This window comes from Miniopterus schreibersii (genome assembly GCF_964146895.1).
Source record: "Miniopterus schreibersii genome assembly, chromosome: 4".
NCBI lineage: Eukaryota > Metazoa > Chordata > Mammalia > Chiroptera > Miniopteridae > Miniopterus > Miniopterus schreibersii.
Genome location: NC_138105.1, coordinates 63376118 through 63390866, shown reverse-complemented (window position 1 = coordinate 63390866; position 14749 = coordinate 63376118). Strand labels below are relative to the sequence as shown.

General features: G+C 54.4%; 1 protein-coding gene across 3 annotated transcripts in view; it reads right to left on the bottom strand.

The window, feature by feature from the left end:
• ARID3A (AT-rich interaction domain 3A) overlaps positions 1–6505 on the bottom strand; it is a 34915-nt gene extending 28410 nt beyond the window's left edge. Inside the window, exons 1-3 of one of the 3 annotated variants that reach the window (XM_081136971.1) lie at positions 6313–6505; positions 2251–2879; positions 505–832 (exon numbers count right to left, since the gene is read on the bottom strand). In XM_081136971.1, the coding sequence (XP_080993097.1) occupies positions 505–832; positions 2251–2630 (708 nt within the window). In that variant the 5' untranslated portion in view covers positions 2631–2879; positions 6313–6505. The other 2 variants (XM_081136970.1, XM_081136969.1) reach the window with 2 other exon arrangements.
• Between the last annotated feature and the right edge of the window lie 8244 nt (positions 6506–14749).

Below are 14749 nucleotides of genomic sequence, written 5' to 3'. Positions count from 1 at the left end.
GGCTGCCCTTGGGAAGGCACTAGAATGGCCTGCTTCCTCCCCGCCCCTCCAGAGCCCCAGGGTGCTTGGCTGTCCACACCAACGTGGCCACCTCCTGCTCAACCGCCTGGGCCTCAATATACTGAACTCCACTCAAGAGATCAGACTGACAAGGCTTCCAACCCCAGGTCACCCAGCCACACCCATAACACATGCTGAGCCAGGACATCGCACAGCCTTTGCCTGGGCCATTCCCTCCACTCTGAACCCCTCTCCTTGCTCTGTCTCCCTACTTGTCCTTCTGGTTTGGGGCAGACACCAAGAGCCCCAAACTTCTCCCTCCTGGCTTGTGTCCCCCATATCCATGCATTTGACAGCCAGCCAGCTCACCCATGGGATCCCCAGCATTCAGCTTGGCACTTGCACGAGGCAGGCAAAAGCCAGCCATCAGACTGGTTGGAAGAACCCAAGAAACAGACAGGTGGGCCCCTGCCTCTGCTGTCCCCATTATGACGCATGACCCACCTGCTTGAACTGCTCCTCATATGTCCAGTCCCCGTGGTCAGGAGGCTGCAGCTGGGGTACCACGTGGGCAGCCCCTCCAGGGTGGGCTGGGCCAGCCCCTGGGCGCTCCTGGCCGCCCAGCACCCGGGGCCCACCATCACCACCACGGAAGGCCTGCGGCAACTGGGCCTTGTGGGGGAACATGGCTGCAGGGCCCAAACCAGCAGCGCCTGGGGGCCCAAGCCCCTCCTCATCCTCGTAGTCTTCCTCATCCTCTTCTTCATCCTCATCCCCCATGTCTTCCTCCAGCTCTTCCTCCTCCTCTTCCTCCTCTTCCCATTTTGGCTTCCTGGGGCAGGCAGAGATCGGAGGTCAGGGAAGAAGGCACTAGCTCACCCCTGCCTGGGGGCAAGGCCAGCTCCTCATGCCAACCTGGGTTTCCCTCTCAACACGGAGAGGTTGGGCCTCACTTGCCCCAGCTGCTAATAGGGCCTATAAGCATAGTGTGGGCCATACACCTTTTGGTCCCAATTAGCTCTGACCAACTATAGCTGTTCCTTTGACATAAACCCCAGACCTTGCCTAGTATTAACTGGCTCCCCCCTCTCCCTGACTTACCAGCTGCCATGCTGAGCCTTGAAAATGTCAAGCTGGTTCCTTCCTTAGGGCCTTTGTTAAGGCTGTTCCCTCTACTAGGCATGCTGTTCCAGGCTCCCCTGGTCCTTCCTAGGGACTGTTGCCACTTTGCCCATATTTCTAGAAAGTTAACCCTGTTCCCAGCCACTCCCATCCCCTATACCTGTTTCATTTGCTTCGCAGCCCAAATCACAACCTGTAATCACCCCACTTCTTTCCTTGTTAAAGTCTTCACAGCCAGGCTGGGCGTGGCTCAGTGGTTGAGCACTGACCTAGGATCTAGGAGATCATGGTTCGATTCCTGGTCAGGGCACATGCCCAAGTTGTGGGCTTGATTCCCAGTCAGGGGCGTGTAGGAGAGAGCTGATCAATGACAACTCTCTCATCATTGATGTTTTTATCTCTCTTTCTCCCTCTCCCTTCCTCTCTCTGAAATCAATAAAGATATATTTGAAAAAAAAAAAAAAAAAAGTCTCCTCAGTGCCGTGGCTAATGTGTCTCATTTGGTGGGATGTCATCCCATATACCAAAAGGTGGTGGGTTCTATTCCCGGTCAGGGTGCATACCCAGGCTGCGGGTTCAATCCCTGGTCGGGGGGCATGCGGTAGGCAACCAATCGATGTTTCTCTCTCTCTCCCTTCCTCTTTCTCTCAAATCAATAAAAAAAATTTTTTTAAAGTCTTCCCAGAAAGACTCCACTGGGGTCCCACCAGCACCCAGCTCAGGGCCCACATTAGACCCTTGTGAAACACAGACCCCAATGAGCCAACCAATGCCCACCCCTGTGCAGGTCCTACCCAGTCCACCAACTTTATTTATCTGCCCCTGATGTTGGATCTGCTGTAGCCTCACTAGGCGATGGGGCCACTGGCCATGTGTGGCTAGTTCTGTTTAAATTAAGGTGAAATAAAGCTACAAACGCTGACCTGTGGCCACATATTTGGCACTGGCCACATTTCACACATTCAGTAGCCACTTATGACTAGACAGTGCAGATGGAGAACATGTCCACTGTCATTCAGAAAATTCTAAAGGGTGGCACTTCCCTAGGGAACTGTGTCTTGCCCTTACAGCTCTGTCACCAAGACCTAGATACCATTCAGTGCACAAAGCCCTTGGATCCTCACTCACAGGTCATCATCAGAGCCCATATCTTCGAAGTGCCCATCGCCTTTGGTATGTCCTGGTGCCTCCCTGCCTCGGCCAGGTGAGCCTGGTTGCCCCTCCTGGGCAGTGTCCTCATCCTCCGAGCTGGGGGGCCTGTCCTCGGAGCCACTTGGGCTGGGTGCAGATCCAAGGCCAGCGGCAGCAGCCCGCATGGCAGCCAGTGCAGCCATCTGTGCCTGCTGCATTCGGGTGTTCTCGGGGTCTCTGTCCTCATCCGAGGCAGCCCTGGAGAGGGCTGGGGGACCAGCAGGGGGATCAGGCAGCAGTGGCTGCCGGGCCTCCAGCTCCTGGCGTGCCCGCTGCTGCCGCTGCAGGAGTGTCTCCATCACAGCCTGCAGCTTCATGGCCCTGCGGGCTGGGCCGCCCCGGGTGCCAGGGGTGGGTGGCAGGGGCGGCCCCTTCGGGGAGGGGGCCCGGCCGCACTGCAGTGTGGGGGCCGTGGGGGAGCCGGGGCAGTGCAGGGTGGCGGAGGGTGGGGCCACTCGGCTCAGGCTGAGGGCTGGTGGGGCATGCCAACAGGCGGCACCTCCTTCTCACGCCAGGCACAGAGGGGCAGCGGCTGGCATCCAGCTCATTCGCGTGTTTGCAGAAACCTGAGGGTAGCAAGAGAGACTATCAAACCACACTGGGCTCCTTAGCCTCATCCTCCCAACTGAGGTTGTATGGCAAAGGCCTCTAGGAAAATCCCTCCCATCCATTCCCATCAGGGTGCAAACCTGGAGGCCTCCCCGGAAGTGGAGAAGCACATTCTCCCCATCTACTCTTCCTCTGTCCACCCTCCAGTGGGCTGGGAAGCAGAGTTACCCCACACTTGACTCCCAAGGATCTCAAGGTGGCCCCACAAAGAAATATGCAGTCACCAACTGCACCTCCCAAAGACCAGCGTGGATTATTGCTTCACAAACAGGGCAGAGGGACAGGGCATTCCTGGCCTCTGATTGGCTACAGCTGGCTGCCAGGCACCAGAGTCCAGGTGGGTACTGGGTTCTGATTCCAGGTTCTAGGTGCTGGTGCCACCTGGCCCAGAGAGCTCCAGGTACCCTCTTCTCTCTCAGGCTAACAGAGACTATGGCTGGCCCAGACTGACTGCTTGCTGTATACGGGCCCTGAGCTAACCTTCCACTCATGCTCTCAGCCCTAAGCCTCAACCACTCTGGACCTCAGTTTCCCCATATGCAAAATGTATCCTAACTGCATCCACCTAACTGTGCTCGGGCAGAGATGAAGTGAGTTTATGATGGTGAAGACACATACAAAACAGGCACCACATCATGTAAGTGTTAGGGAAGGAGACACTAGGTTGTCCCCATTTTATGGATGAGAGAAACTGAGGATCGGAGATGCCCTGCTAATCAGGGTCTGGGTGCCATGAGAGCCTCTCACACTGTCCCCATGTGCTCTCTGCAGGGGACTTCCCCTGTCCTTTGGGACCCCAAGTAGGGCCAACATCCCAGAATGCAATGCGCTCTGTCCCTAGCCTGGGGTCCCTTCAGATCACCACCAACCCTAATTGCCAGGGCCTCAGGCAGGCTTCCGAGAGGGATATCCCAGAGCCTGGCACAACCAGGCTCCACTAGGACAGGAGGACTGGGTCTCACCACTGCCCCCCACCCACCCACTCAAGCCGCCAATAAACAAATGGGCAGAACCCAACAGGCCTGGTGGTGACACCCCAGATGGTACATCAAAAGGGCAGTGGGGAGGGCAGGAGGGTCCAGGAGGCTGCCCCTAACCCAGCATATGAACCCCTAAAAGCTCTTAAGCCATTCATGGGGCAGAAGGGTCTCACACAGGAGGGGTCAGCAGGCAGAGGCAGAGGCTCCGGGTTTTAGCTGATGCCAGATCACCACTGTGGTGACTTGCTAAAAGGAGCCTGACACCACCTATGAGACTTGCAGTGTAGCTCCCTTCCAATTTCCCCTGTCGTGGGAGGGACCCTACAGAGTCACAGTGAGCCCAATGACCCTCCACCTTCTCCCAGACCAGCCACTCTTTACTCAGACCCCCTGGGCTTCTTGGGTAAAAGGGCAATGGGGGACAGGTGAGTGGCCCCTGTAAAAAGTGAGAAGGGACACCCCCCCCAAAGGACCTCAGTATCCAGCAGAGGCAAGGGTCCCTGGGCACAAAGACCCTCTCAGAGGCCGCAGTGCTGGAGTGACCAGCACAGCAAAGCAGCACCCAGCCACCCCCTCCCCCACTGGCAGTCATCCTCTACCAGCTCCAAGAAGTGCTGAGGGGACATTTCTCACCCAGTGTCTAGGGCCCACTGCCCCTCCCCCACTTTTGACAACTTCTAAACAAGCCCCCTCCCATGGAAACGCTCCAGGCAATGCCCCCCACCTCTTTGGGGGGGGTATAAGGAAGAGGCCAGAGGAAGCCACTCCCTGAACGCTGCCCCCGCCTGGCCTGCTGGGTTTAATGACCCTTCCGGGTCACCGTGTGGGGGAGGGGAGCAGGGCTGGCCTTCATGCCAGGGCTGGAAGGGGCCGGTGGGAACCCTGGAGCCTCTCTTCGCCAGGCCTGGGCCCCCTCAAGGCTGCCATTAACCCCAAACTGGCAGAGCCCACCCCCCCCAGGCCCCTCCCCTCAAGAGCCCTTTGTCCTCGGCCCCTACCCCCACTTTATGACAGCCCCATGGGAAAGGCATTCCCAGGCAGGGACCTGGCAGGGATGGGGGGTGCTGAGTGGTCGGTCGTTAGGACCTGGTTGGGGGGAGACGAGGAGGAATCGGGCCACGCCCTCCCCCACAATGCCTCTGGGAGAGAGAGGTCACCCGCTCCGGCCGGGGCTTGCAAAACACGGTTATTTAAAGAGTTGTGCAAGGCTGGGGCCCGCGGGTGGCGAAAGGGGCCCCTCACTCCATGGAGGGAAGAGGAGGGGGAGGGTGGGGCAGCAGGCTGGGGAAGGGGCTAGGAGGGTGGGGAGGGGGCAGCCCGGAGGAAGTGAAAAAGGAAACACTGAAGAAGAAGAAATAAGACGACAAAAACCCCAGTCCGGTTTCAAACGCTTCTTGGAAAGCGGCCGATTTGCATGGGTGGGGGGGCAAACCCTCGACCCGGGCGAGTAAAAAACGGAAGATTATTGACAAACGCGCCGTCCGAGATCAGACACCGAACGTTGGAATTGACAAACGCGCGCTCCTCGCGCTTCCTCCGCCTGCTTTGTGTCTGGGGGGCACTGAAAGGGGGAGGGGGCTTTCCCTGGGGATCCCCGCCAGAAAGCCGGGGGCCCAGGCCGAACCCACCCCCAGAGCGGGCACCGCGGTGTCCCCTCCCAGGGCCCCTTTCGGCCCGGGGACAGACACTTTATAAATAAACCTTCCAAACAGGGGAGGGTCACCAGGGAACTGCCCTCCCCACCCGGCGCTCCCACTCCCCTCAGGGTTCCCGAAAAAAAAAAACCACCAGATTCCGGGGGAAAAAATGAACTAAACCCGGAGCGCAGCCCCCCGCGCGCGCCTAGAGACCATTTCCTTCCGCTAGAGGGGAGTGCATTTGCGACCCCCGATCCACCCAGCGCGCGCGCACGACCCTGTGCAACATGGTAGGTGATGAGGTCAACAAGAGGGTGCAGAGAAAACCACCCCAACTCCGACCCACTAGGGTCGCCTTCCCTACGCTGGACCCCCATCCACGTCCCTGCCCCACTTAGGGGACCCCCCTCACCAAGGACCGAACCCGCGATTTAAAAGGCGAGAACCCCCACCCCAGCCTCACCGCGAGGGGCCCGCTCCCGGGGCGCATGCCCTGCGCCTGGCGTCCGGCCCTGCCCCGGCCGCGCCTGGCCTCCGGCCCGTGCCGCTGCTGCGAGCTGCTGGCTCCCGGCCGCCGCCGGGTTAATGCCGCGCGCGGACTCACCTAGCCGCCGGCCCAGTCCGCGTCTACACCCCCATCCGACCGGATTGGTAAAAGTCACCCAGCGAGCGGCCACCCCCGCCCCTCCCCTCCTCTCCCCTCCCCCCCACCGGCGCGCTCTCCGCCGGGAAGACAAATCACCGGGTGACAAATAGCTCTCAGATGCAAATACCTCGCGGGTGATTCAGCGCCGCCGCGAGGGACGCGGGGAGGGGTCTCCCGAGGCCCCCTCCCCCTTCCCGGACGCCCCTTCCCTTCCCTGCGCTAGGTCCGAACACGATAGACTAGCCCAAGGGTCTTGAGGAGGGAAGGGAGAGTAGACGGAAATTTTTTGGTCACGGCCCCTTTAAAAGATAATACATAATAAAAGTAAGGGGAACACCGGAGCGAGAGGCCCCGCCCCCTGCCTAGGGACGGTGGGCAAAGTGCGCTCCTTGGCCCGGAGCGCAGAGCGCGCGGAGGACTCTAGCGAGACTGCAAGAGTCGGAGTGGGAGGAAGAGTAGGCCGCGGCGGTCCAAGCTGGGTTGGGGACCTTCTCGCCATCATACCGAGCATCTAGGGTGGACCTATCAGGCTCGAAATTGCACCCCTGTCCCTTAGACTGAGCTACCCGGCGCGAGTGACCTGGCCTCCCAGCCCAGAGCCTCGGTCTTCTCATCTGTAAAATGGGGATTAGAAACCCGGGGAAGCAATGAGGTACTGCTACCAGAAAAGAGAATGGGGCGGGGCCAGAGGGAGGAGCCAGGGCCCAGATAGGGGACGTCGCACTGCGGGTCAACGGGTTGGGTGGGGTGGGGTGGGGTGGGGCCGTGCCTGCTGAATCCTGGGGGCCAAGAGGGGAACTCGTCGCGAAATCGAGATAATCCCTACCACCCACTGTCACCACCTCTTAAGAACCTGACAACCCACCTAGGAAGAGACACGAGATCCTCATTTTAGTAATAATTTCATAATTTCCATATTCTGAGCGCTTGGGTTCCTGGCCATGTGCCCAAGGCAAGGTTCAACCCTCACATCTCTAGGTAGTGGAGATTCTAAATGTCCCCATTTGGAAGAGCCGGATACTGAGGCACAGAGTAGGGTGGGGCAAGGTGGGGTGGGGGCTTGGTCTCAGCCTTAGGGGGCTAATGGAAGGGGCCCAGGCTTCAGCCTAGTTAAGAGCCTTTGGAGGCTTGGGGGCAGGTAGGGACCACACAGAGGGCTCCACTTCTCCAGGATCCCGACTGGGTGGGATTGGGGTCCCTCATCTTGAGTGTTGGGGTGGGATCTTGTGCAGCCCCTCCCCTCCCCTAAAGTATGCAACATTGCCATCTTCTTGGGGGTCCCCCCATACTGCTCCTCCCCCCAAATTGTAAGCCTACTGTTAGGGAGAGTCCCAAGCCCAGGAGACAGGCCTAGGGCCCAAATCCTGCCAGCCCCTGGCAGGATCCCAGCCTCTAGCCCCAGGGCTGCCTGTAGTCTAATAGCAGTAAATGGGAGGCCTCCACCTTTAGGCTATTAAATACCCAGCCCCAGCTGTCGCCCCCCCACACACACACACCTGAGGGAAGAGCCCAGAATTCTGCCTGGGGAGGAGGAGTTTAGAGACCCTGGTGAGCTGGGGAGGGAAGCCACCCATAAACAGCCAGGCCTCAGCTCAGCTCCAAAGTGCAGGGAAGCCCCCTGCACACCCAGAATGAGCCGGACAGATCAGAATGCACCCCTGCCCCACCCCAGGCAGGTGCCATTTCCCCCTCTGTAGAATGGGTCAATATTAATTCATTCCTCGCACAGTTCTGAGGACTGCATTTCCCTCTGTTCTAAGAGAAGGAGTTAGGGTGGGGGTCCCCTGAGAGCAGGAGGGGTGCTGCCCTCTCCCCATTTTCCAGGGTAAAGCTGTAGTCCATACTTAGCTAGATGCAGCTTTCCAGAGGTGTCCTGCCCAGGAGGTTGAGGGACTGCAGGATTCTCAGCTGCCTCCCCTGTAGAAGTCCTATTTTTAGCCTAGGAAGGGAGCTGGGAAGTGATGCACAGACCTACTGGCTCTGCTGCTGGTGGGCAGCAAGCCCAGATTCCAGCTGGGTCCTGGCTGTGTGATTTTAGGTTAGTGCAGACACTCCTCTTGTCTCTGTTTTTCTAGCTGGAAATTAGGTACAGCAACTCTAGTCTTATAAGGTTTCTTGGTCAGACCATCTTATGGGGCCTCCTTGTGTTTTGGACAGCTCCTGGAAAAAACAGCCTGGCCCTAGCTGGTTTGGCTCAGTGGCTAGGGTACCTGCCAGAGGCAACCAATCAATGTGTCCCTGTCACATCGATGTTTCTCTCCCTCTTTCTCCCTCTCACTCTGAAAAGCAGTGGGAAAAATATCCTCAGGTGAGGATTATAAAAACCAAACCAGCCTGGTCCTCACCCAGCCCCAGCCCCACCATTCAACCTGCTCTCCACTCAGGGAGAGGCATCCTCTTTAAAAAATTCACCCAGATCTCAAACTGCCCCCCTTCCCACATTATTTCCTGCTCAAATATATTCCCACATCATATCTGCGCCTGCCACCTGAAGAATGCCCTTCCCGAATCACCTAATGACCATTGTCTTCTCCTGACTCAACTGGAACTTCAGCTCCTTGGAGGGTTCTTCCCTTACTCCACTCCAGCATGAGGTGCACCCCATCACCATGTTGAATCACATTGCATCACTGTTTTATCTTCATCCAGGCAATTCTATTTCAAAACTGCTGTATTTTTTTTTTTTTTAATCCTCACCCAAGGATATTTTTTCCATTGCTTTTCAGAGAGAGAGAGAAACATTGATGTGAAAGAGACACATTGGTTGGTTGCCTCCCACTCCCACTCCAACCATGGCTGGAGATAGAGCCTGCAACTGAGGTACGTGTCCTTGAGTCCAACCTTCAGTCCACTGGCCGACACTAACCACTGAGAAAACTGGCTAGGGCAAAACAGCTGTACTTTTAAAAATATGTTCTTATTGATTTTAGAGAAAGAGGGAGGGAGAGAGAGAGAAACATCAGTTGGCTACCTCCTGAACACCCTCTACTGGGGTTGGAGCCTGAAACCTGGGCATATGCCCTGACTGGGAATGGAACCTGCAACTCTCTGTGCAAAGGACGACACTCAACCAACTGAGCACACTACTGAGGCAGAACAGCTGTATTTATTTAACCTACTCAGCCTTGTCCACAGCTGTGTCTCCAACCATTTGGCTGAGTCTGGCACGTAGTAGGTGCTCAATAAACGTTGGTTGACTGAATGAATTCATGTTCCCTTTCTTCTTCTCACATCATACACCATTTTGGGCGTCTGTCTACACAGAAGTGGAGGGCAAACTGAACTATTCACCGTATCCATCTAAAAAAAAAATAGCCTGGAGTTGGGGTGTGGGGAATAGCCAGAAACTGCCACCCATGACCTGCTGTCATTCACACTTGGCCTCAGGTTGCCTTGTGCTTGTGAGCCAAGGCCCACAAACAAACATGTAATCTTAGCTTCTTTTAAAATAAGAAGGAAAATGAATATAATAATCAGGAGTACATATTTAAAATATTGCCTAATTTATATTTGTTTTTATAGCAACACAGTTATAAGATATAATTTTTAAAATACAGCATTTTTTCATAGAAGGAGCCCACGAGACAAAAGTTACTAAAACCCGGGAAATGAATAGTGTGGTTGTGTTTGACCCATTTTGCAGCGGGGAAACTTTCAGCCGGGGTTCACTTTGGGGTACACATTAGTGACCCCCCCCCCCCCCCCCGCAGGCGCTGGGGACTGCTTTGTGTCATCAATCCAGGGAAGCTAGGCATTTCTGTGGGGTGCGCGTGCCTCCTGCCGGGCACTTGAGAAGCTGCAGTCGCGGGGCAGGACCAGCGCCGCCATGCCGCGGCTCCCACCGGGGGGCGGCTAGGTGGCGCTGTCCCACCTGAAAACTTGTTTCCTGGGTCAGACCGGGAAACTGAGGCCGGAGGAATTTTTAATCCGCTGTAGAGCCCTCTGAATGCTCCACAGTGGAGTTGCTAGATAAAATACAGTACTGGCAGTTAAATATGAATTTCATATAAACAACGAATAATTTTAGTTATATCCCAAATATTGCATGGGATATACTAAAATTTTTTTCATTGTTTATCTGAAGTTGAAATTAACTCCTCTTCCTACCCACCCAGAGCCCTGGGGCCCCTCCTCACCCCTCCCAGATGGGCTGTATTGCCATATGACTGGCCCTCGTAGCCCAAAAGATTAGAAGAACAGTCACAATAATGAAATCATAAATTGAAAGCAATCTCCAAATACCTTGGACCATATTCCTTCCTGCTGAGACGCTTCCCATGGCTCCCATCAACCTGGGGAACAACCCAACTCACCCCGCTGTTTGCAAGGTTCCCCCCACTTCTCCCCTCATCCATTTCCCTTCCTCAGGGATTGAGGTCTCTGGTCTTGAGTGTTGGGGTGTGGTCTTGTGCAGCCCATCCCCTAAAGCATGTAGCATTGCCATCTTCTCAGTCATTCCCCCAAACTGCCCCCTCCCCCAGATTGCAGGCCTGCTGTCGGGGGAGTCCCAAGCCCAGGAGACAGGTCCAGGGGAGCTGCTCTCACCCCAGGGCCCAAGTCTGCCCACCCCTGGCAAGATCCCAGCTTCTAGCTCCAGGGCTGCCTATAGTCTAATAGCAGCAGTGTCAGGGAGGCCTCCACCTTTAGGCTATTAAACACCCAGCCCCAGATGTTGCCCTCCCCCCACACACACCTAAGGGAGGGGCCCAGAAGTCAGCCTGGGGAGGGGCACTTTAGAGACTTAGGTGAGCTGGGGAAGGAAGCCACCATAAAGGGCCAGGCCCCAGCTCAGCTCTAAAGTGCAGGGAAGCCCCCTCCACACCCAGAAGGAGTCAAACATCAGAATACACCCCTGCCCCACCTCAGGCAGGTACACTGGCTTTCCTGTGCCTCCATTTCCCCCTCTGTAAAATGGGTCAATATTAATTCATTCCTTGCACAGTAGTTCTGAGGACTACATTTCCTTCTGTTATAAGAGAAGGGTGGATGGAGGTCCCCTCCTCATTCCCCTTCAGCCCTACCTGCCTCTAGGGATTTCTCAAATCCACCAAGCATATACTGTCTCAGGGCTTTGCACCAGCTGTGCCTTTCATTTGGTGTGCTCTTCCCCTACCTCTGAGTTCAGTTCACATTCCCTGGCCTCAGCTTCTCCAGGAAGCTTTCCTGGACTCATCCACACCAAGGTCAGGTTTCCAGTTACTCATGATAGGCACATATTTTTCCTCCATAACCCTTTCCACTGCTATCACATTGAATCTCTCTAAGTAATTTGTCACTTACTGACCCTGTTGCCAACTAGACAGGGGGTTCCATGCTAGTGGAGTCGGGGACTGTTCATTGCTACTGTGTGGCCCCAGTCCCTACCACAGAGCCTGGCACACAGAAGGGGCTCCAAAAACAGTGTTCAGCTGAATGGATGTGAAAAGAAACAAAGGACACACCCTGTATCTGCAGCTTTAAAATGAATCCCCTTTGTCAATGTCCCTTTTAACCCTTTAACTTTTTTTTTTTTTTTTTTTACCTTTTGTTTCGAAATTATTGTAGATTCTAACTTCTAATGCAGAGAGAGGTCCCATACCCTCACCAGTTTTCCCCTAGGGTAACATTTTACAAAACTGAAGTACAATATCACAATCAGGACAGCAACACTGATGAATTCAGCCATACTATTTGACTTCCCCATTTTGCTTGTACCAGTGTGTATGTATTTTGTTCCCTACAATTTTTTTCTAATCCTCACCAGGAGATATGCTCTTTTACTGACTTTTTTTAGAGAGAGAGGAAGAGAGAGGGAGAAGGAGAGGGAGAGAGAGAAACAGCGATGTGAGAGAGACACATCTACTGGTTGCCTCCCTCAGGCAACCCCAACCCAGGTACGTGCCCTTGACCAGGAATTGAACCCGAGACCCTTTGGTGTGCGGGTTGACGCTCTAACCACTGAGAAATACCGGCCAGGGCTTAAATTATATTTTGAATTTCTTTTTCACAGAGAAATCCTGCCGTTCACTGTGCACACACCTCCTCTTTTAATCCCCACAGCACACTTGGTTATTCATTCCACAAATATTTATTCAGCCTTACTGTGCACTGGGCCCTGGAGACACTTGGGGGACCAAGTAAGACATGTTCCCAGAAGGTACAGCACAAGGATGTTAGAGCTGTGATGGAAAGTCAGATGGGGTGCCTGGCCCAGCCTGGAGGGATCTGGGAGGACTTCCTGAGGAGGAGGCAGCTGACCTGAGACTTGATGGGCGAGTGAAGGTACACCTGGCACAACAGAGGGAGCTGCATGTATAATGGCCCAGAAGCAAGAAGAATGGCAGCAGTTCAGGAAGCCAGAGGGAGATAGTGATTTGAGGGAATTGGGGGGAGGAGAGAGGTAGGCAGGGCCCATGAGCAAAGAGGAGAATTTTACCCTCACATCCAGCCTAGTCTGGAGGACAGGTCTTGAAGACCGGAACAAACAAGCCTTAGGCCAACATCAAAACAGCATGATGTTCTACCCTCTTGGTTTCATATTAATATCTCCACAAATCTGGATGGTTTGGAGAGCCATAATGTCCCCAAATAATTTGGGAAGATCAGCAGGGTGTCCCTCTTACAGGACCCTCACCTCCTCCCAGCCAGTCCCATCTTGCTCACTATCCATCAGGGTGAGCTGACTCTGCCTGGCACTGGGAGGTGGTAAGCGACAGCCCCCCCCCCACGCAATGGGAGGCAAGAGCTGCCCTTCCCCCACCTGACCAGAGTGTACAGGACACAGGTGGCCCCACTCTATGGGGTCCTGACCCGCTCCAGCTTCAGTCCCTCCCCAACCTCCAGCCCCTCCACCATGATTTCACCCTCCCTTCTATCCCCAGCCCCACTGGCAGAATCAGCTTTGAGTAACTGTACAGTTTTTCTCCCTGATGGAGATTTATCTGTTGGAGTTTCACTTGTTTAATGGTCTGGGCTTATTTTGAAAAAATTAACAAAGAGAATAATAATACTTTGGGCAGACTGGGGCCCTCCAAGATATGGGCAGTTGTCTTTCAGCGCAATGAAGCCTTCAGCTTGCAGGGCTGTTGGGGAGGCTTCACATGCAGCCCTAACCCACCAGAAGGTGGGGTTCCTCCCTGCCCTTATGGAATCTGGGTGGGACTCTGACAGCTCAGTGTGGAAAAGTGACGTTTTAGGACTCCTGAGCCCAGGCCTCAGGAAGCGTGTAGTTTCTGCCTCTTCTCAGAAGTTTCTGCCAAGTAATGTCTTTTTTTCCCAACCCGCCATCCAGGGAGAAAGCCCAATGGCCTCAGAGGAGCTCTCGCTGGCCGCTAGAAGGAAGCCTACTCCCAACTTCCTGGTCCAGCCAACGGGGCATGGTCCCAGCACCACCAGGCTGAGTCCCATCACCCCACAGAATAGTAAGAGATAATAAACGGCTGCTGTTCTGAGACCCCCTGTTTGGGCTAGTTTGTTACACAGTGATCAATCCTGCATCTTCCACAGCAGCTCAATGTACTGTACCACAGGGAGGTTTTATTTACTCAGTGACACCGAGGTGTTCCCAGCCAGGATGCTGGCCACTCTCCAGGTAGCAACAATAACAGCCTGGTCCTCCAATTTAAAGATGTGCAATGTGTTCACATTTAAAATTGTTTTTTATTGATTGATTTTATTTTTTTATTTTTTAAAAATATATCTATTGATTTTAGAGAGGAAGGGAGAGAGATAGAAACATCAATGATGAGAGTCATTGATTGGCTGCCCCCTGCACCCCCCCTCCTGGGATCCAGGCCACAGCCCAGGCAAGTGCTCTGACTGAGAATTGAACCTCTATCTTCTGGATCATAGGTCCACAGTGAACCACTGAACCACCCCAGCCGGGCTTATTTATTTTTTAAATATGTTTTCATTGATTTCAGAAAGAGGAAGGGAGAGGGAGAGCAAAATAAAAACATTGATGAGAAACATGGCTAGGCTGCCTCCTGCATGTCCCCTAGGGGGATCCGTGGGCTTCATTTATTGATTTTAGAGGATGGGGGGCATCAGTTTGTTGTTCCACTTAGTTATGCATTCATTGGTTGATTCTTGTATGTGTCGTGTGTCTGTGTCCCGTCCCCCCCCTCCCCCCCGTCCCCCCCCCCCGTCCCGGTCCCCGTGTCGTGTCGTGTGTGTGTGTGTGTGTGTGTGTGTCCCCCCCGCGCATATTGGCATGACCACTATAACCAACTGAGCTATGTGGCCAGGGCCTGTTGGAACCTTAATATTGCTGACAATGGGATGAATTTTACAATCCTACAGTCAGCCCGGAGGCAGTGTGAAACTGTCTATTGATGCTTCCTGGAAAGTTCCAGAGGGTGCCAGCATCAAAGCATCTTCAATTTCAGACAATGCAGAAATAATCATCACAATAGCAAGAACTGCAAACATCACAGCCAATTTGTGCCAAACGTTACAAGAGGACAAAACATTTTCACTAAAATTATCTTTGCCAAAAGTTAAGATATTGGTAACAGAATTATAGCAGTTGCTGTTCAAGCAACACCTGTTCCCTAGGGGCCCACCTCAATTCCACCAGAGTCGGC